At 36.7% G+C, this 23,074-nt stretch overlaps 1 protein-coding gene across 2 annotated transcripts in view; it reads right to left on the bottom strand.

The window, feature by feature from the left end:
* cntn3a.1 (contactin 3a, tandem duplicate 1) overlaps positions 1-23,074 on the bottom strand; it is a 67,419-nt gene that overhangs the window by 39,441 nt on the left and 4,904 nt on the right. The window contains exons 3-5 of one of the 2 annotated variants that reach the window (XM_084099889.1): positions 19,180-19,319; positions 10,589-10,721; positions 7,051-7,226 (exon numbers count right to left, since the gene is read on the bottom strand). In XM_084099889.1, coding sequence (XP_083956015.1) covers positions 7,051-7,226; positions 10,589-10,721; positions 19,180-19,234 — 364 coding nt within the window. In that variant the 5' untranslated portion in view covers positions 19,235-19,319. The remainder of the gene's footprint in view (positions 1-7,050; positions 7,227-10,588; positions 10,722-19,179; positions 19,320-23,074) is intronic. The other variant, XM_084099890.1, reaches the window with a different exon arrangement.

Genomic DNA, 23,074 nt, shown 5'->3' on the forward strand with positions numbered 1-23,074 from the left:
AAGTTTAAGTAACTTGTCTTAATTTATGTAACTTGTAATAATGTAGGCCTATGTCATTTTAAGGCAACGGGTTTACACATTTTTTTTAAGAAAGTGAACTGAACACTTTTTACAGTGAATGACTTGTTTGATAGCCTGAGTAGTCTTTACTTTAATAACAATTATATGTACAGTATTTAACACTGTATATTATTTTAAACAAATATGAAATCATTAAGTTTGGAATCTACTTTCCACAAAAATAGTTCCCCCAAAAAATTAACTTTCCCTCATAATGTTATAGACTTTCTTTCTTTTAAGGAACACAAAAGGAGATGTTAAGTAGAATGTTCATGCTGCTCTTTTCCCCACAAAGAATGTGAAAGATGATCAGGAGCTGTAAATCTTCAAACATGATAAAAAAGTCCATATATGTACTGTAGCTTACACAACTGAAGCTAAATACTGATAATTTAGTCTAGCAGCTCTTAAATCTATATTTAAATGCCAATGATGTCAAATATCACCAGTTCTTGCGTGTCTCAAAACTGATCAAGATGCACAAAACTTGAATGAGCAAATTGCACAAATGAAATCTGAGAGCCTAAAGATTAGATTTTCAATCTGTTCTTCATGAAGAACTATTCTGTGGCTTTGGAAGATTTGGAATATAGTGTCAAAACTTGGAATATAAGTCACATGGACTACTTTTATGATGCTTTATTGTCTTTGCTTTATTCAGCTTTCTTTTTTTTTTTTTGTCCATGGTCAACATCATTCACTTTCATTGTTTGATAAAGCGCAGCGTGGACACTGTGCCTAAATGATCCTTTTGTGTTGAACAGAATAAAGAGCATCGGATAGGTTTATAATGAGTGCGAATGATCAGAGAATTTTTCATTTTTGTATAAATTATTAAACGGCAACAATACTTTTCTCCTTGATTGCTTTTAAAACCAACAAGCATAGAAAAGAATGAATAATAAACCAACAAATAAAATAATAAACGGCATACTTTCATTTGTGAATATCTTAAGCTTTTTTTTTTCTGTGAATGGAACAAACAGATAATTGAAGTTGATGGAGGTTGTGTTTGCATCACCTGCACTGAATTCAGTGAGGGGGTTGTGTCTAGAGAACGGCAAATTCAAACGGAATATGCATGAACCACACATCCACTCAAAACACAACAACCCCCCCCCCCCACGCCTCCGCGACACAAACTATTTCGACACCATCCACAAAGTAGGGGTTTGATCAGGCTTTAAAGCATGTCTCTGGTAAGAGAGGGAACTTTTTTGTGCTTCACACGCAAGTTCCACTGAACTACACATCGAGAAAAGTTTTCTTCCAGAATGTTCAGTCAACAAATTTTTCAGTTCACATAATATCTCATTACAGAGTCCTTACAAAACATTTCTATGAGGCCAGAATAAATAAACCGACAGCTCTCTGCTATACATATGCAATAAAATCATTCCACTCCTTCGGATACTGTACATATAGAGCATTCATCAAGAGAAAGACACACTCCACTGCCTCTAATTGGCTTCTCGGTTATCAACTATACGTTGTGTTCTGTTCATTGCTTTCGGCAAAGTAAACACTGTAAGCCCTTGTGAAGCTGCAGAGATTGAATACAGTATTGTATTGGAAGTAATGAATTTGTGATCTGTAAAAAGAAAGGGTGAAGGAAAGTGCTTTTTCTAGCATCTCTATAATAATACGATAATAATGAATTTGAGAAAACAAAGAGGTTAAATGAACCATTATATTCCTTCAACACTTTAATTATTTTAAATGTACAAAAAATAGCACTAATTAAATAACATATTTAAGTGTAATGAAATCTAAACATTATCTTTGCATGCTTCTGGAAATTAAAATCAATGGTACACACAGGTCAATGCTGCTGATGGGGTATTTCTGTTGCAGTTATTGGGATAGGAAAGTGATTTTTTGAAATCATCTAAAAAATGTGTATGTGAGATGAGAAGTTGTAACTTCAAAGTAAAACAAATTCTACTTATACTGCAATGAAATAAGTACATTTGGTAACAGTTTTTGGCCACTGGAGGCTATTTTTTGGTTTATACATTCATAGTCATTTATAAGAGCCATAATCTGCAGATTAAACCAGCACTGCCTTGGGCAAAATGAATAAGCAGCAGCAGAAGTATTTCTTTTGATTATTATTCAGGCATCTCATTCAATAGTACCCTGCACTACTCTTGTTCAAAAAATCCAAATCTTTACTGTAAATAGACTTTGACTAAATTAGTTTCAAAAGTAGAGAATAAGATTTAATATGAACTCAAAAACATTCAACTGCAATGACTCAGATACAGAGTTGTCTTTAAGAATCCAGGTGAAACATTTAACTGAACTGAAAGGTGATGCACTTTCAACAAGGCTGGAATTTAATATACTATGAGATAAAATACTAGCAATTTCTGAGTGTATGTTGGCAAAATGTCACACAAATTGACACCATTTCCAAATTAAATTTAGCTTTGTTCTTGGAGCCATACTGAAGGTTAGGCTTGCAAAAAATACTTTGAAACAACCAGAATTTATATCTGCACCAAGAAGAAGCTTTAGTCCTTCATATATTGTCCTCTGCTGTCTCCAGACACCAAAAATATATAGGGCTGAGTGCATGAACTAAAGTGGACCACACAGGAGATTTTCTCTAGGGTAGCTGTGGAAATGCAGTGTAGCTTTATTGATTTAACACTGTAATGCTTTAGTGTTAAATTCATCAGTCCAAAAAGTTTTATTCTTCAAGTAAACATCTACCTTTAACATTCAGAGCAGTTACAGGCTAATGTAGAAACAGTCATTCTGGCTCAACCGCAATAGCCTTGCCTTTCCACCATAAACTCAAAATGATTTAAAAATGGTCCACAAAAGCATCTACAGTAACATAAAATCTTCCTCTTCTGCCTTGAGTTTTTCCTCAAACCATTCTCAGGATGTGAGAGAATCATTATGAATTATATATATATATATATATATATATATATATATATATATATATATATAAATTATTTGAGTACTAGTGTACCATAATAAAATATGCAGATACACACATATTATTAATGTGTGCGTCATATTATTAAGCACATTCACTAGGGAATCATCGGCTTGTGAAGCATTTTATAGCTTGCTAGCAACCATAGATACAGATTAGATACAAATGCCAAACCAAATGAAGCAGAAAAGCACAAAAGATCAACATGATTAAGCGAAGAAAGAATAAATGGCTACGCTGCACCAAGTGACAGAGTGCTTAAAATAACTAATCAGGCTAGCATTAATGGCTAGTATGGCTAGCATGGATTTTTGGAGCAGAGCCAAAGTAAAAAAATATACCTCACAATTTTACACATATTTTGAAATTTGTGTATATAGTGTTATAAATATATATATAGACACACAATGTAACGGTGTGGTCTGCAGCACGCTTGACGAGATTGAATAAGAACTCAGAATAGTATTTTTTTTAACTTCATAACACTCAGGAACACACAGGGAAAAGTAGGAGAAATCGCAAACCGCTAAATACGTACATACGAGAACTGAAAAGGGATGAACATATCAGGGAGTACACAAGATGAACATAATGACCGACAGGTGAAAATTATATGTAACCACAGAAACAAACGAGGAGATAATCAGAAACTAAGGAAACCACGAAGACACCGAACAGGAACTCGAACCAGGAACGGGACTGAAGACGGGAACACGATGAACACACACTAAGGACACCAAACAACGATCTGACAAAGAGAGGAGAGTGCGATGAGAACTTATAGGTGAGTGAATTGGCAGCAGCTGGTGCGGGGAATGAGATCAGCTGGCGCGCTGATCAGCTGGAATGAGCGGTAACGCCCACTCACACACACCCATACACACAGAACAACAAATACACGAGACACGAAGAAAACAGTGAATTCATGAACCGTGACAGTAACTAAACAGGGGTGCTTTTCCCAAAAGCATAGTTGGCCAACTATGATCGCAGTTTCCATTGAACTCTATTGGTAATGACAGAACTTGCGACTAGTTGGCTTTGGGAAACACACCCCAGAGCAGGACAACAGGAACTAATTTATAATCCAGCTGTGGAGGGGTGTCTTTGGAGGTGGAGCTGATGATGGACAGGGACAAGGAGGAGCAGGTAGAGGGAGATACCATGGCTGAATTGATGGTGGGAGGAGATTGAGAACCCAAAATGCCATGCACACATACTTCCCACTTGCCCAGAATTGTCTTTCTTTTTTCTTTTTGAAGGTGGTACAATGCCGTTCTGGCCTAATTTAACCTTTGGCAACAGCCAAACTGTAAAGTCACTCTTTGGAAAAGTATCTGCTACTACTATTACTAATAAGTGTAACCTGGCCAATTTTGTGGAATGATGGAATTATAAACCAAATGTACATACTATATCTCATTCAAATACTGAGCGTTTCATGGATGAAATCCTTTTGTTACATGCTGGGTGCATTTTGTTCATGAAAGGTGTTTTCTGTTGTACACAAAATGAGATTCACTACTATTGTGCACTACTATTGTGAAGTAACTTCAGTTAGTTCTGGGTCTAGAATTTTGTGCACTGACTTTACTGTACATTGCCATTCAGTGGCGTGAATAGACCCCTGCCCCAGCGGTCCCCCTTGGTTGAAATCGTGTTCCGGGGGGCACCGCAATAACACCGAAAGGGCACTTTACTATTAGCGATTAAAGGGGCAGGGGCAGTAGCAGGGGCTCTAAAAAGTAATCCAGGGAACCTTTTACCACAACTTAAATAAATCCATGGCTTCAAGTTAAAAATGATAAAATGCTGTTAATGTAAAACTGATGATCATTACATTAACTTAATATTGTGTGTAATTTAAACTCAAATTTCTGTGTTATTTTATTTTTGTTAAAAAAATAATTTGTAGTAACTTAAAGAAATTGTCTTGATAACTTTGGAAATTGGGCAGTTGATTTCCAGTTATCAGCATGCTTTACATAGGACTGGATAAGGAGAATAAATGTTGAAATGTGTTATTTCTATTTGTTTTTAGTGAAGGGAAATACCTGTTAGTGTTTAATGCTCTTATGTTTGACATTTAAAAGAGTTTCTGTAATGTTGAAGATTTTGTGGTTACCATTGTGCTAAAGAGTACTGTAGATGAAGGTAAACAATACATTGACTCTAAAAGCAAGGATTGAGCTAATGCCAGTGATAAGTAATATCTTACTTGTTCACACGTTAAACAAGCTACATTTAGGATGTGCTATAATAGCAGTGTATTTAACTCAAATAGATAAGATTAACTGGTTCCAGGACAACAATTCAAGTAGTTGGAGCAACTTATTTCTTTAGAGTAATCTCAAAAACATTTATGCAAACTGTTTTTAAGAGTGAAATGTGCCATCCTTTAAAACCTGAAACATTGTCACCAAAAAATTTGATGCAATTCTGGTAACAACAGCTGCTGATTATTTACCATAAATTTATCAGGATATTTGTATAGTGTTCAGATGTGCTTAACTACTTTTTGTCTTCAATATAACTCAGAAACTCAATCTCTCAAATTTACACCATTATGTTATACTAAGAGTCAGACGCAGAGGAAGGTCTCAGATCAGCCTCCCCTGATGCTTTACAGGCACTGGACAATAAGAGAGCGATCAATTCGGAAGACACAGCAGGTTAGGGGTCCAGGCAATTGAGAGAAAACATTGATAACACATAAAGCTTGAGGACCTGCATGCGTTCCACCTTCACTCCGCATATAATATAACAGAAACCAGAGCCGTTTTAAAGATCACACTGGGTTTGACAGCAGGGAACAGGTTCCTGAACTCAGTCTCACATCCATCACAGGGCATCATTGCTACAGTTGAGCCAGCTGTAGTCATCAAAAAGAGACAAGCACCAAGTTCACCTTGCCACAGACATCCAGCAGACATCACACAGAGAAAACAGGTCAACGAGAGCCATGCAACATCAGTTCTCACCAAGATCTCATCAGCCTATTATGTGGATCATAATGACTCCAGACAACCTGAATGCTATACAATTCCAGTACAATAAACAGCCACAAAAGACCACCTACTCTCCACCTACTCTCCGCCTACTGACCTAACGTGTAAACATTATAGGAAGTGCGCTAGCCAGACAGGATTTAAACGTTATCGACTCAAGACCCAAGTTTGGTTTAAAGATGAAAAACGTATCAAGCACAAGGTTGTCTCACCATTCCTAAATTCTAACACACACACCGCGTTCAGCATCTTCTTGCAGGTGTCAGACATGTCTCAGATGTACAGTATCTTCTGTGACACAGACTACTGGTTCCATAAATGATTTAACAATTCATTCTCAATGCAAACGTGACATTGTGATCAAAATGCTCGTTATTTTAGTCAAGATCCTACATACTGTATATTGGATGTGCATGCTTCATATGATCTACAGTATGTCACTGCATGTTGATGTCGGGCAAATCGGAGAAGTTCCACAAAGTCTTTTGTTTTAGTGCAAAAACTCTTGTTTTAGAGCAACAAGTGAGTAGGTTGTATTTTTGCTTTGCCCAGGATGCATCAGGGTGGATTAACGTTTATACTAACTCCAATGCGGTTACATACATTTTTTACTACCTCTGAATGTGGTTTGATTGATCTGTTCACAAAATGTTTAGAAAGTTATAACAATATGTTTAGCATTCATAAATGGTTACTTTATCTCAGAAGATCAAGGAACATTTTTACCATAAGCTGCAGAGAAAGTGCTTTGTAATTCCAGAAATGCAAACCCTCAGTTCATGGTTAATTTAAGTCATCATTAACAAGCCATTTTTATACGATATGGATCATACGCTTTCCGCATTGCTGCTCGCTATATTAACTCCGACTACATTCAGAGCACATGCTTTACCTGCTTTAAGGTAAAATGTGTCTACAGTTCGCAAATCCACTAAAACCACCTCAAATGATGTGGAAAAGACTAACCAAGCATCATTGATGGAGTTTTTTAGGTTTTTAGGAAGAGAAATTACTTAAACAGTGACTCACAAGCAATGTGAAGACTAGCTTCTCTGCTGAGAATGGTCCCGAAAGAGTTGGAGGCCAGACACTGGTAAATACCAGCATCCTCTTCTTTATTGAGCTGGCTGATTCGAAGGTTTCCTCCTGAGATGCTGTATCGAGAGCCAGGTTGAGGGGAAATGAAGCTGTCGTTCAATTTCCACCTATAAAACACAGCAGAGAGTAAATGGAGAGTTTGGAGTAGATACTTGAAAATATTTTTCAAGTCTCCTACTCCTTATTCGAAGTAATATAGTTCATAGTGAGATATGTTTGTTTGATATTCATAATATATGGTACTTTACACAAACAGAATACAAAATAGAACCTGAACCTTTTAAAAATACTGAGTGAAAGGTAATATTGACTGTCCACCTCAAGCAGTGTAATCTGAAACTGAAATAAAGCTGAAATAAACTAAAATATTAAATGAAAACTATAACTATTTGCTTGAGGACTACTGAAATAAAATAAATTCAAGAAGTGCTAAAATTACTAAAACTGAAATTAAAATAAAATAAAGGTCAACAGAAATATAAAAACTAAAATAATAATAATAATAATACAAATGACAAAATCACATAACATAATTACTAAAACTTAAACTAAAATTAAATTGAAGATTGAAAATAAGAACAAAATTTTTATAAAAATAACACTGACCTTTCAAGTCAAACTAGATATATGAGCCGTTTAATTTTTTAGTCTTATGTTATTTTAAGTTTATTCAAGATATTTGCAAGTTTTGAAACCCCAATATTAAAACGCATGGTTTGAAACAGATTTGTATGATTTTATAATTTTACAGAAAGAATTAGGCCTAAAGAACTTTAAATAATAATCCTTTCATACTTTTAGCATTTATTCATATATTTTCATTATCAACATGAATCAAACATGAACAAAAAAGGAAAGACACTTAAATTAATTTTGATCTAAAAAAAAAAGAAATAAAAAGAAGTGCTCAGCATTCATGGACACAAAGTGACAAAAACAAAAACAACAGCAAAGGCTGTTAAGTAGAAAGACATGACTTTTACAACAGATCGATGGCCCAGTCCAGTCACACCTAAGACATCAGAAACCACAAAACCCAAGAGACGCACATGAGTTCAGATCCACTGCAACAAAAGCCTCATCTTTACGTCATCACACAATTAATCAATACAGTCAAGTAACGTAATCACTGAATTTCCTCATTAGTAAATCGTAATCACTGAAAAAAACCAGACCTCTCTGTCAATGTAACATACAAATGAAAACAAATGAGTCTGCAGTGTATACCACAGCAAATAACGGCCATTTCAATTTACGAACAGGAGAAAACAGAGAAGGGCACTATAGTGGCCATCTGGATGTAATGTGGACAAAGCCATGATCCATGTCAATTACCTGTCTGAGTTTATGTACAAAGGAAATCAATACAACACACAAAAAACTGAAGAAACCATGAGGTCACGTTTCCCCCCACACACTAAAGGCCACGTCTACGACCTTTCCATACTGATAGAAATCTGTACCGTGCTGCACAAGTTAATGCATGGGACTTGGAAGATATATTTGCATGAACAGCTCACTGTTCGCTCTGCCTGTCACTCAAATTCAATGATGCACTTTAAGAGAAAAAAATAAAGAAATAAATTGGTTCAGCTGAATGGAATTCCTTCAGGGGCTATTTGCTCTAGACATTTTATATTCTGAATACATTGAGCATGTTTTCCAGACTACCGAGGAGAGGGTGAATGCCCAAATAGTGCAGTTAGAAACATTCCACTCTTTTCAGCTTCATCCGAGTGCTGAAAAAATATTCAAATTTATAATTTATCAGCTCAACAGAAGCACAAAAATCAAGGACAGACTGTTTCAAAGTGTCTAGCATTTGAACACTTTAATTATTATTTTTACACTCATTGTAGACAGATGTCAGGGCCTTAAAGTGGTGGATTTCAGTCTGAAATGTTTTTTTTTTATTTTTATAACTGAACTTGAATATAGCGATTTCATAAGAAAATAATGCAGGTCTTATATATGTCTGTATATATGGTACTATCTTCTCTAAATAAGCTCTAACTTTAATAATGTGTTTGGCTCGGGGTCATGGTGCAAAGGACACTAGGCTGATTTTACTCCGAACCATCCCTTTAAGTAACTTTTATAGTCATTGAGGAGAAACACAATATAAGCTGCCTGACTAGAGAAACCTATAGCGTTCTGTGTTTGAGATTCAATTAAATTAAGTAAATTGACTCTGAGTCTGACCCCTTGTTTAACATCCAAAATAATGTTTGATACATAAAACAAGATTCAATTAAATTGAAAACAAAGAAAAAGAGATCAGGAGTCAAGAACAAGATGGTGTCAAAGAAAGAAAGCATCCATGGAAGAGAAGAAAATAACTTTTCAAAGAGAAATTAAATCTAACTGACCGTTCGCAAAGACCCGCCCACTTCAGTTACTGTTGCAATGTCCAACAAGCCACGCCGCTCTCACGCCACACACCATGTTCGCAAACAGTGAAATATACATCGCGGAGCAAAGAGGACACTGAAAAGGTGCTGACAGATAGAACAGACCAGGCTTTTGATATGAAACAAAGTCTCAACTTTAAAATTTTTAAACAATAAATACAGTTTTGTGGATCTTTAATGTGTTCTGACAGATCGCTGTATAGCCTCTTAAAGCTGCTCATGAACCGATCATCTCTTTCTTCTAGTTAAAGGGATGGTTCGGAGTAATTTCAACCTAGGGTCCTTTGCACCATGACCTCGAGCCAAACTTAATTTGGCTTATTTAGAGATATCAGCTGATCAGATATCATCTGATATCAAGCCATCAGATGAATGGCTTAGTGCAGGCGCTAATGGATCCAAGGTTGTATCTCGTAAATTACCCCACTAATAATGCCCAGAATGGTACCAAACTTCTACAGTAGTACAAATAGGTTCTATACTCATAAAACGAGGCATTGGAAAGTTTGTAAGTATATTAGGATTTTATTTAAATAACACTTGCCTGATGGCTTATGCTACCGCTAACCTGGATATCGAGGTCACTTCCGAGATTTGGGAAAAGCCCGTAAAAGTCCTGGCAGAAAGCGATGGATAAGGATGTAGTGTAACAACGCCCAGTTCCAGGAATGCCACTAATATTTTGTTGGTAGTACCAGTTTGCAACAGTTATTAGTTAACACTACGTTGTCAACACTTCGGAAAAAAAATATTTCTATGGAGTGTTAAATTCACTAGCTTTTCCCTTACACTTGTGAGTTTTGCAAAGGACTTTTACAGGCTTTGATAAAATAATGTGTCCTTGGCAGCCTGAAAAAGAGTTCCCTTCATGTTAGAAATATCCAACATGTGGATGCGCAACATGTTGGAAAACTTCCAAGGTCCCTACACTCGAACGCAAGCCTAGATTGAACAGGTTAATCAAGTGTTATGTGTCTTTGGCAATGACAAAATAGTGATCAAATAAAGCTTGTCTTTGCTTTTTTATACCAAAATTCATCAGCATGCTGGGATCTCACCTGTAGGACGGGGACGGATGTCCCTGGGCTTCACAGCTGAAGGTGACCTCCCGGCTGGGCTCATTAAGATGGAGAGGGAATACAATACTTCCCGGCTGTTTGGTGAATACTGGCCTCAGAGGACCGCTGCCTTCTAAAGGTGAGGAGTAAAAGATCACAGTTACACGGCTAGTCAGTGCTAAGTTTAGCTTAGTGTGCTTTTTAGAGCAAAGCTAATCTGAAAGGTATCCATCTGTTCACTGGACGAAAGCCTAGCTGTCATTCAATAGGGCAGCATAAATTTGGCGAAATCAAAGACATCTTAAAAACACTTGAGATTATTGTTGGCAGGATGTTAGCAACCCTGCACGTTCAAGATGCTAATATCGCAAACACCCAAAAGAGCAAACCATAATGTTGAAATACAGAGCTTTGAGCTTAAACACTGTTGAGGCAGTACATCCTTACATACTGTACTGCTCATCCACCACCTATGTTTAAAATTCATAGTCACAGAAAAAAACAAGAGCTTATTACATTTTCAAGAAACACATGGTGAGCCATTAAGCTTTCTAATGTGATTTCCTCATACCAAAGCCACTAACTTGCAGGAAAGTAGCTTAATTGTGTGTATCGTGTAAACACTTAAAAGTCTGGAAATTGTGTGGTTTATTATTCTCCGTAATTACATGTTGATGGTTAGCGCAAACCACTTATCCTGTCTTATTAAGCACAAATGGCCTTCAGCAAGATGAGACATCCACCCAACAATGAACAGGACGGAGAGTTTTTATGCGAGAGTGAATGCAATTTGCATAATCTAAAACTCATTTTATGCCGATTAACACAACATAGAGTCAAATGCTACTGCATTGTGTCCAAAACTTCACAAAACGTTTCCATGGTTTGTCTAAAAAAATGTGATAAACTGTGAGCATTTAAATGAGATCTGCACTGAAACTATTCGTTGTTTCTTGCTGTATCTGCCGTTAGACTTTTGTGACCTTTCAAACATGTTATCCAGAGAAATTAGCAGCTATTTTTTTTTCATGCTACTGAAAAAAATTTTGAAGTCTTGAAAATACGTTTCTGTATTTGTTTGTGTTGTGAACTTTTGCAGCGCGTTTCTGTATTTGGTTGTGTTGTGAACTTTTGCAGCGCGTTTCTGTATTTGGTTGTGTTGTGAGTATTTGGAGCACACATGTGTTGTGAAACTGATGAAGATGTTTTCTTAATTTGCAGGTGTTTTTTCTATTTGCATGTGTTTTCTTCAGTTGCAGCGCGTTGAGCTCTCTCGGCCACCGTATATTTGACATGAAAGATAACATATACATTTAATAATGTAATTATAAAAAAAAGCCCAAATAAAGGTTCAAAAATCAAGCAATCAAGCACAAATTTTTCCCCTTAATGGAAAATGTCTGACTTGTATGTGTTCCAGTGTACTGTAACAACTTCTGAAAATCTCTCTTCAATAGAGTCTGAGGCAACGGACAAGCGTTCACAGCTCACCAACTACTTTCTTAACCTACATTTACGGGACTAATTTCAAAGGAAACCATCCTCTTGAGAAATCACTTCATGTTAACCACACACCGGTTTGTTTATTTACCATGTGCAGATATCAAGTTCCAGAGGGGTGTAAACTGAATTAATGCATCTGAAAATTCGGAACTAACAGTTTTTTCCACGCTGGAATGCTAAATTGGTCTACCTAGTGTTCAATTAGCATCTCACTAATGCAGGAGAGGTGGAGTTTATTGTGATTCTGGGTGATAATAGAGCACAGAAGAGCTCTCAGTGGAGGTGTTTGAAATCTATTGAATGGGGAATACACTGCACCAAGGCTAATTTCAATCTCACCGTCAACAAGGGATTTAACTCTTAAATGCAACCGGAAACATGAGAAGATGAAAAGACATGAGAGTGAGAGCAAATGATAAAGAGATACTTCACAACCATAATATTTACTCTGATGTCCCATTAGCTACCACAGTGCTTTCCACTGTTTAGTTGAGTCATTTTCCAACAGCCCAACCTCTTCCCATTGCATCCTCTCTTATGATATTTTTACATTATTTAGATTATTATAGATTATTTTTATATGAAAATGTGAAGCTTGTTAATGCTTTTACAAATAACTGCAGCTAAACAAAACATCTGCAGCACTTAGACTACTAACAAACTACTAACATACATGTGCAGCAATATTCATAACTTACACAATCATAAACTCAACCACATGCTCATGAAAAGGATTCAATATAGGTGTCATTTACACGTTTTGCCATGGCTGATGTGGTTTAAATGATTTCTGGACATTCTGAATTTTGTTTAAATTTCGGTTTTGACTTAATTATGAGCAAATACTGTTCATCCTGGCGCTGGATTCATGAAACATTCTTAAGAATAAAATTCTTCTTAAAGTCCCACTGTTGTGAAAATCAAGTTTTTATGTTGTTTATATGTCTATGTAATGTTTTGTAATATGCTTTTTAGTCAAACCATGTGCAAATTCATCAGTCATCAACACCATTGCTGAGTATTTTCTCTTTCAAACTGCAGTGATCTAAAGAAAGTCTCAAAAACGCGTTTTGAAATCGTTGGTGTTTCTGACGTCACAAACTACCTTTTAACCAATCACGTCAACGCGTGATTGTCAACGAGAGGATCTTAGAGCTGGTGTGAGTGAGTGGAGGCGGGGCTCATTGGCATATTCATAGAACCACGAATACTAAATAAGGGAAAGGGTTACATTCAAGCTATTTTAAGACGTGAAGAAATTTTTTTTCAAGAATTTTTTTTTAAATATGTCATTTTGGTGATCAAAGATGAGTTTTAAGGGATACAGTTATTGACTACAGGGGGACTTTAACTGATTTTCTTGTTATTAAGAATATTATATAAGAATTATGGCTGTCAATTTAACACATTCATTTAATTTATCAGTTATGAAAAAAAAAAAAGAAAAAAAAAGCACCAACCCCGCCCCAGACCTTCATATAGTTGATTGGTGATGAACATGAACAATTCACTGCATGATGTAGCCTATAGAATGCAGTTAGAATGACCCTAAAATTCATTTAAGATATCAGGTTTATGAGTTTTTGTCTCATTTTTATATCATGATATTGTTAAGCAATATCACACGAGTAACGAGCGCAAAATCACACAATTTTTTTTGTCCCAAATAGTCCAAATGTGCCTCTCCGAGCAACACACAGCGGTTTCGTTTCTGAATGAATGTGTCCGAATCCACTTTTGCTAGTTTAACGACGGGAAAAATGGTCGGCGCGCCAGGCGCATGGTCTAAAAGGGTTGTCCCTATTCTCTTAATGAGTAATGGGTGTGTTTTGGGCATAACGTGCAATAAACCAATCAGAGTCTCATCTCCCATTCCCTTTAAAGGCCAGTTGTGCTCACGCCTATGGCGGATTCACTATTTACAAGGCGGAATTTGCAAGCGGAAAAACTGAACACTTATCTAGCGAGAAAATGGATCTGCTCATGCGCGAGGTTAAATCGCGCGAGCAGACCATCTACGGGACAAAGTGTACGCGCGTTGTGGACACGCCTATAGGCGCACATTACTTAAGCGCTCTTTAAATAACAAAAAAATGCAGTCTATTTCAGTTGCCTCAAAATAGCATCGCGCCAACAATGCGTCGGAACACACCTCGTTGTCAGACCAGCACGCCCATGGGCGCACAAATGGGTGCAAATGCATTTGCTATTTAAACAACGTGGCGCAGGACGTGAAAATGATAACTGCGTCGGGCTGAAACTAGCAAAAAAACACTTGCGTTGCGCCTGGCGCTGCATTGCACCAGGTGTATGTTAGGGCCCAATGACTTACTCATTTAGACAATTACCGCCACCTACTGGCAGTTTTAGTTGCTTATTTAGAGTATCATTTCATTAATGTTTTTTTATTTTATTTTTCCATATTAATAAAAAAACATTAAAGGTATAGTTCACCCAAAAACAAAAATTGTGTCATCATTTACATCATTTACATAATAAATACTGTTAATCAATAATGTTGAATCAAATAAAATATTTTTATTTCTAAAGCTACTTTTATTGTAATGTCTTTTTGCTTTTTCTCATTTAACACAATGATGACTTTAAATGATCTTTTGGGGGTTATTTCTCAGCTAAATTTGATGTGCGATTAATTTGCGATTAATTAGATTAATCGCCCCATCGTGTAATTAATTAGATTACAATTTTTAATTGCTTGACAGCCCTAAAAAGAATGTCCCAAAAACAGTTCTAAAGAATGTTCATAACTTTTTTCTTAAGATTGTTCTAAAGACAAAATGTAAGAAGAATTGTAAAAAATGTTTTTTAAAATCATTGTAAATATCCTCTTAATGTTAGGACAACCTCCAACTTGTCTTAAATCAACAAGTCGGCCACTAAACATACCTGTCACTGGGGTGTAAACAGATCGTACGAAACATACAAATGAGATTCAATTATAGCCACCAATTCACGAAAACATGAAAAAGGTACGAATTGCTATGAGATTGTTTTAAATGGATAGAGCTGATACAGTGCTGGTCTAACAGCAAAGTCATGCTGTTTTCAAGCAAAACTGAGCTGGTGTAGCTGGCCCACCAGCACTCCCGATTCCCAGACATCGGGACCAGCAAACCAGCAACCACTGATCAATTTTAAATAATTTTTTCATAACTTAATTTTCATGCTCCAAGCATGTGCCATTTCGTGATGTCAAAACCTCCTACCGCCCACTCTGTTTTTTAAACTAAAGTCACACCCATGGGATTAGTAGATATAATGTCTTACACATGTACCCGCCAAAAACTTTATTATGCAATCTTATGATGCACAAACACACATTAATTATCAAGTGACTCATCCATGCTAAACAAAGACTGGTCTCATAATCAAGGCTCTGGAATACGTCAGTTGGGGGAGCCAGTATTGACTAAAGCATCTGTCTGTATCTGATCAAGCTGTTCAAAATCAGCATGAGCAATTTTCCATGCATGGAACCTCTAAATGAGATATGATACCCAAATCTGGAACCAAAAGACATAAGACATAATAAAGACAAGGGCGAGAGAGATTTCAAAACTTCAGGTTGAGCTTGGAGCTGATGCAAACCTGAGAAATGCAACAGAGAGCGAATTTCTATCATACAAGGAATTAATGCTGCAATTAAGGTTCGCATTTGCCAGAGGACAAGAGGACGGAACAGTCTATTTCAGAAACACCATGTAATTACAAGCTTTGGTGATGCTGCAAATATTACAAGATGTTATTAAAATATTGATGGGGAGTAATTTGAAACCATGTCGTCGCCTGCGGGTTTGACGTTACGTTGTGAGGATTCGACTGAGGGCTTTACTGGTGCTGTGATTTCTGTCAACAGACCACAGCTGTCCAAAGAGAGACACTGTCGCCGAGAAATTATCTATCTCTGTTCAGCACAGAATACTAACAAGAGGTTTACAACACAAAGCCCACCTTGGTGGAAAGGGAGGTCATTATTGAGGAAGTCGGAGAAAGCTGGTCTCTCTGTCTCTCTCTCTCTCTCTCTTTACCTGAGAGGAGAATTTATATGGCAGTGCAGCCCTCCGGAGCAGCACCGGGGCTTGGGGGGGGGGGGGGGGCAAGGAGCAATTTGGAGGCCCAAATAAAAACTAATCTCAAATTCAATACCATCTGACAAGCCGATGAATTCGGCCAGCTTACCTCAGCATGAATATCCAGCCACAGACAGGGCGCACAGGGCGAGAGAGAGAGAGAGAGAGAGAGAGAGAGAGAGAGAGAGAGAGAGAGAGAGAGAGAGAGAGAGAGAGAGAGAGAGAGAGAGAGAGAGAGAGAGAGAGAGAGAGAGAGAGAGAGAGAGAGAGAGAGGGTTTAGACGTTTGTGTGCCCTCCAATCCGTTTGATTCTGATTCAAGGGTTTTATTTATCAAATGAAAAAGCCAATCTTGGTAAGTTAAAATACACACCTGCACACACACACACACACACACACACACACACACACACAACGGGCCCTGAAGCTCTGAGTGTAGAGGACTGTCAGTTTAAGGAATTAAGTGCGGCATATTTAGGCTAACTCAGTTGTTAATTGTAATGAGCTTGCAGTAAGCTATGCAGTCATAAAATATACCCCAATGGATCAATTATGTTAAGTGTATTTATGATTTTGAGCTTTTTTTTTTATTGACATTTCTGCTCAATCTTACTGAAAGACAAATAAGCATTTAAATGTATATATGTATCAATTATATGTCAATAATGGTAAATATAATTTAATGATAAATGTTCTTCGTAATTGTTTTAAGCTGTGTCTAACCTTGTGGAAAAGAAGTGTTCAAAGCTTAAAAGTATATATTTTAAAAAAAATTACTTGCAGAAAATATAATATTAATGAAATAAAGGCCACTTAAGTGTACTTAAATAAAGTACACTTTCATGACTATGTTTCTTAACACACTTAAGTACATTTTTACTTTAATTAAAATGCACTCTAATGCTCAGCTAATTGCATTTTATATAATACTTTTTCATTTAATTACATTCAAGAGTCTGAAAATATTACAGTTCGCATTGAAGTATATTCTTTTAATGTATATGATTGATTTCCAAAATAAGTGCTTGTTTTAAAAGAATGCTATATTGTGTACTTATTTTGTGTACATATACTCATTTGCACATGTTGAGCTGTGGCACCCATTTATTAACAGGTTCGACTCAAGATTCAGTCGAGTCAAGATATTTCCCAATCCCATTTCTCTTCATTCTCACCAGTATCTTCCTTACTCTATTTAACACAGGCTATCTGCTCATGATAAAAATTAATAAGAGGGAAAAATCTTCCCAAAATGTAAAAAAGCATCTTATTCAGTTTGGCTTCAACTGGTGAGAAACACAACTGAATGAATCAGGACTATATGTAAGTGCTTTTCTCTGATTGTGCTCTTTGTGTTTTGTGTTTCTACTCCTCAATCAAAGCACATTTAATCAACCACAATTACATCCGTGTGTCTATTGTGTTCTCCTGCAGTTAAAATGATCTGGTGCTATATGCTCAAAAGACAGAATTTAAAGCAAACTGTTTAACTGATGTAATTGTTTACAGGTTGTTTAGTCACCTTTCGAAGAGACGAAGCAAACGAATGCAGTTAGTGGGCATTAGCATGCCTTTTTTTCACATCTAGAGTCACAGGTAAAATATTTTACTTTCTAGAGCGTATTGAGGGCTGGTAATTAAATCACAGAGGTATCCAATAATCATTTCGAGTGGGTTTGCTGTTAATGTAATTAGTATTTGGTTGGAGTGGATGAATATCATGACCATTTCACAATGCTGTAAGATTTTTAGCAGTATCAGTTATTTGCTGTTATTAATGAACAATTAACTGTTATTTTAAAAATAAATATGAACACCACTGGCAGAATCTAAATCTAATCCTGCATAAGTGTATGTTTTCGGAGCTAGATGTTATGTGTGTGGCTTATATATGCAATTTATTAATAATAGTTAACTAATATATGTTTTATGTATACTTAAAAAAAAAAAAATCTGATTGATAATCGGATGGAAGCCAATAACGCAGGTTCCCATTGTGACGTCTTTCCACATAACGAGAGATAATAATTCTACACAACCTGCTAGCGGAGAAACGAGTGGTTTCAAAAATCACACATTGAAGGAGTTCCTGAACATCATGAAAAAGAGCAAACAGCCCTTTTTAAATCAAAGAATTAAAAGCAAGAGGATTAAGTCTGACCCTCCCAGTGACTGAAAGACAATGTAACTGCTTCATCAAAAAGAGATCAATAAAGGGGCTTTTGTGCTTCCACTTGGCTAAATGAGAACATAAATTGTGCTCTCCAATAAAATAATGGCTGGTAGATTCATTTGCACATTAACCTATTCATGTCTCTCAAAGGGCTTGTTAAATTACACATTATCACATCTGTTCTCCAACTTTGACACAAAGTAAGGTGGTCTTTAAATCATGAAGTCTGCCTGCCATGGTAAAATGGCCACACTGTAGGCCTATGCAATAAGGCACAGTTCAGTGACAATGGAAATATGTCAACGGTTTATTTTGCCCAAGATGAATGAGTATAAAGCCTAAACGTCAAATCCCATCATTTAAGATAGGAATAAAGTGTTACCAAGGAGAACATAATGGCATTTTCTCACCGCTGCCAAAAGGGCAACAGTACCTGTTCTCCAGAAAACAGTCTCTTACCTGAACATACACAATGGCATTGGTGACCCGCACTACAAATAAAACAACCTCACTTTCAATTGAGCACCACGTCTCCTTGACCACTTTATATTTATGTTGATTTAAAGCTTTTTTTAATATGAACAACCTCCCCAAGGCTAGCCTATCTCAAACATCGTGTCTTTGCTCACCTCGCCACAGTGCCAGTCTGGAAGAGTTCAATGACTTTAGCTTTCACAAAATAAAAAAGTGGAAACTTTAATTGGCTCCAGAAGATAAGAGACATTCATTAATGGGAGGTCTGCCCTTAATAGTAAATGACAAGGACAAGTGTATGCCATAGAAACAGACAGGAAAGTCTATAGAGCAGGTTATTAGGATGCCTACCTGAAAGGCATCCCATGAATAATTGCAGCAACAGCAGTTTCCATGACAACCCCATTTTAAATATTAGAGGTCAGCAAGAGCTCACATTCGATTGAGGGTAAATAGAATGCCGCCTTTGTCCAGACTTGAACCTCTGTGCCCTGAAATCAAAAGACAAGATGAGAAGAGTTAGAAAGAGTTAGCCAGACTAAAAGCAGCTATACTCAGAAACATTTCAAATTGAGAAAGAAATCACAGATGATATCAGAGGAATATACCATTGCCAAAAGTTATCGTTTGTGTATAATGTCAAAATGTAAAATTACACAATGTACAGATCAATTGGCTACCTGTAAAATGTCTAAGCAGTGTGTTAGAAATGCTTTACCACATGTACAGTGATAATCTTCTAAATATTTGATCAGGAAAAGCTGACAGACAGTGTGGCGTATCTACACTGATACTCAAGGATATAAGTAGGGCCTTAAATAAACCTTTTTTTGCCAACATCACACAAGGCTTTTAGGAGGGTTAAAAACTTGGCCCAAGGTACCAATCCCCTTATGCCATTCTCTGGCCTCCACAGCTCTGATCATCTGGAGGACAGACTTCAGGCAGCTGGCTCTCACACATCTGCTCTAACACAAGATTACTCTAGCGATCCACTGCACACACTCAAGTCATTCCTCTTTTCTCAATGTTCTTTTTAGTTAAAGCTAAAATGACGTTTGTAAACCATATTGTCAGTACAACAGCAAAAGTGCAAGAGTGATATTGAACAGTCCCTGCAACAATAACTTAACATAAACTATCTAGGCCTACCTCTCTACCTAGCTATCCAACAATTAGTCATTTACTTTACCGTTATTTTTGTGCGTAATGATTTTTCTCTGACGCCTCTGTCAATGCCATGGCGATCGCTGCTCTGTCTGTTTAAATGAGCGCTGTAGTGTCGAGGCATGTTAGACTGCTCTGTTTTCAACCAAAATTGTTCTGTTATTCATTTAAAGAATACATTATTGAACCCACAAACTGACTGTAACTTTTATTTACCAGTCTGTTTTGACCTCTTTTGAAAGTATTTTGATTCAGCATCTTTATGCCATTACAAGCTGCTTTTGCTGCCTTCAATAATAAAATTCATAGTAATCAATGCACACATATTATACTTGTATATAATATCTTATTTAGAATGCCAGGGAAAATAAAATGGCTGGAGTTTACACATGTCTGAATAGTTTTGAAGACAATAAAATCACTATTTTAATTCATTGCATTTATGCTGTGATGAAAGGGTAATTTGGTCCTTGAATAACGTGCCGGGGATGTAGGAGGACTTTTTTTAATGGGACTAGAAACGGTTCAAGGAATAAAAACAATCAACCTTTTTAGTAGAACATAATAGAAAACTGCAGACTGCATGATGTGCAAATGCCCCACCATTTTTACCCTTCTTGTGAAACTTGGCATTACTGAACACAAACTGACACACTGTCTGGAAAGCCGAGAATACAGACACACAGAGTGATACAGTGAAAAATTGGTATGCTTATAGATATATATCAGTTCAATAAACAAGAAGTTCATGTGTAAGTTTAGTAAGGAAACATTGACGATTGGCCATTGGATTATTGAATAATAATGCATAGGCGAGGTGGTAATACAGCCATGACACAAAGCGTTTATTGTTCAATAATTCAGCGAACCGGTTCATTCATACGGTTAAGACATAGTTCAGATGTTTTATTTCAAGTATGTTTCTGTCTGTGTGTGCAAGTGTGTGTCTGTAAAGTATGCGTGTCCATGCAGAGAGATATTTCGGTAATATTTAGGTATTGCTTGGTCAGTGTCTTTGTGGGTTGTGGTTCTTTTGCTGTTGTAGGCTATGAGGAAATAAATGAAATCATTTGGCAAAGTGATATGGAATTGTAATGTGGTTGATAGACCTGGAAATACTTTATATCTGTGTGTTTACTGGAAAATATTGCACACCGAATAACGTTCGTCAACCAATCAGAATCAAGCATTCAGCAGCCCCATTGTTTAATCAAATGTTAACAGTTTAGAGACAATATTGTTGGTTATGTTGTGTATTTTTGTTCTATCAATTGTCCGAAATCACTCCCTTTACCCATATAGTGCACTATTGAGGAGACATAGTTGAAATCATAGTTGACATTAAGTGCACTCATTCAGTCCAAATTCCGTGACTGTCTGAATTCACTCACTCATTTTCACTTACTCATTCAGTGGACTATATTAGCAGAGTAATGTTGGGAATAGTGAAAGAGGGTGTAAAGGACGATTTAAGCTACAGCCATCATGTTTCAAACAAATTGTTTGAGTGAACGATTCAATGACTCATAAAGACACATGACAAATTCAATTGTCGCCCCCTACTTGTGCAACAAAAGTGGAGTGAGGCAAACAGTGAAAAGTCCTATTTATCTATTTCAGTTTTGTGACTTTTCCGAAAACCCTGGACTTTTACAGTGAATTCAATAACACATGAACAGACAGATCTTTGGATATGATCCATACCATGTACGGTATATAAATATGGATGATGAGGAGTAAACGTCACATGACTGAATCCTATCAGCACTCTTGGAACTCTGCCTGAGCCAATCAAATTCAATGAAAACAGCTTGGGTGTACTCAAGCTGACTCTAATTTTATGTGATACTTTTATGGGCTGTGGTACCCATGTCATCATTTTTAAAATGATATTCCTGATTAGCTTTGGTATCATTTGGCATCATTACATTTATTTTACTAAAAGACTGCCGATGTGCAAGGTCTGAAAATTGTCATGTTCAATGAGGCTTTAAATCACAAGGGTCATCCAGTAAGCAGGTGCTTTACGTAGCACAACAAATATGAATTTATTCATTACCCATGCAAAAATCAAATGCTCACCAGTGGCAGACGTATTAGCAGGAGATGAACTGAAGGGCAGATTAAAACTAGTATCCAGCCAACAACCCACATCTTTACCTAAATGTTGTCTAACAAATTAGACATCCTTCATCTGTCACATCCAGGGAAGTCTAAAATTCCTGGAGAGAATTTCCATTAGCATTGCTGTTCATCTCAGACAGTTTCTTTGCAAATCATATATGGCTAAAATTTCATTTTGCTTGAATATTTGGCTACTTTTCAATAGCTGTCAATGGAGAGAAGCCTTTTGCCCACATAAGATTGTGTACATGCTATCTACAAATAGCAGGGGTAAACTGACCATGTTAACCAGCCAAACCTTGACCCCTTGCAAGAGTGAAATAATGGAATCCACACATCACAAATCTGCGCACACAAAGACAACAAAACAGCATCATTAACCATATATTGTGGGTCCACATACAATCAATAAATGGTTCTTACAATATAAACTTGGAAAGTGACAGCATAACTAGGCCTATTACATTCCTCTGTAAAAACTGACCGCTTTGAATGTTTGCTTCGTTTGTGTGATGTGGCCTGTGGATGCATTTCAGAACTCTGCACATGACACGCAATATATGTCTTGCTGTAATGCTGTGGGCTGAGCGATCACAGCCAACAATCTGAGCTGAAAACGAGCCCACAGAGAATTTCTTTGTCCTTTAAATTCTGCTTGATGCCATAACTCAGCTTGGTGTAACAAATAAAAGCCAAAATATAGCATGTTTTATTCTTTAAAAAGGGGATCTGACTAGAATATTTGCAGAAATTCATGTTTACACTGCAGTGGGACAAAGGGGAGCAAAATACAGCACAGAACTATTTTGCACCAGAAAAACACATCTAAGAGCAAGACTCTTAAATGCGAAAAAGCATGCAGTATCTGGCTTTAAAGGCAGTGCCGATGGTGAGCCTGACCTTGGCACTACCTCTGTCTAGAAAACCATCAATTTTTCAATGAAGTCTGTATTAA

This window comes from Abramis brama (genome assembly GCF_963993115.1).
Source record: "Abramis brama genome assembly, chromosome: 22".
NCBI lineage: Eukaryota > Metazoa > Chordata > Actinopteri > Cypriniformes > Leuciscidae > Abramis > Abramis brama.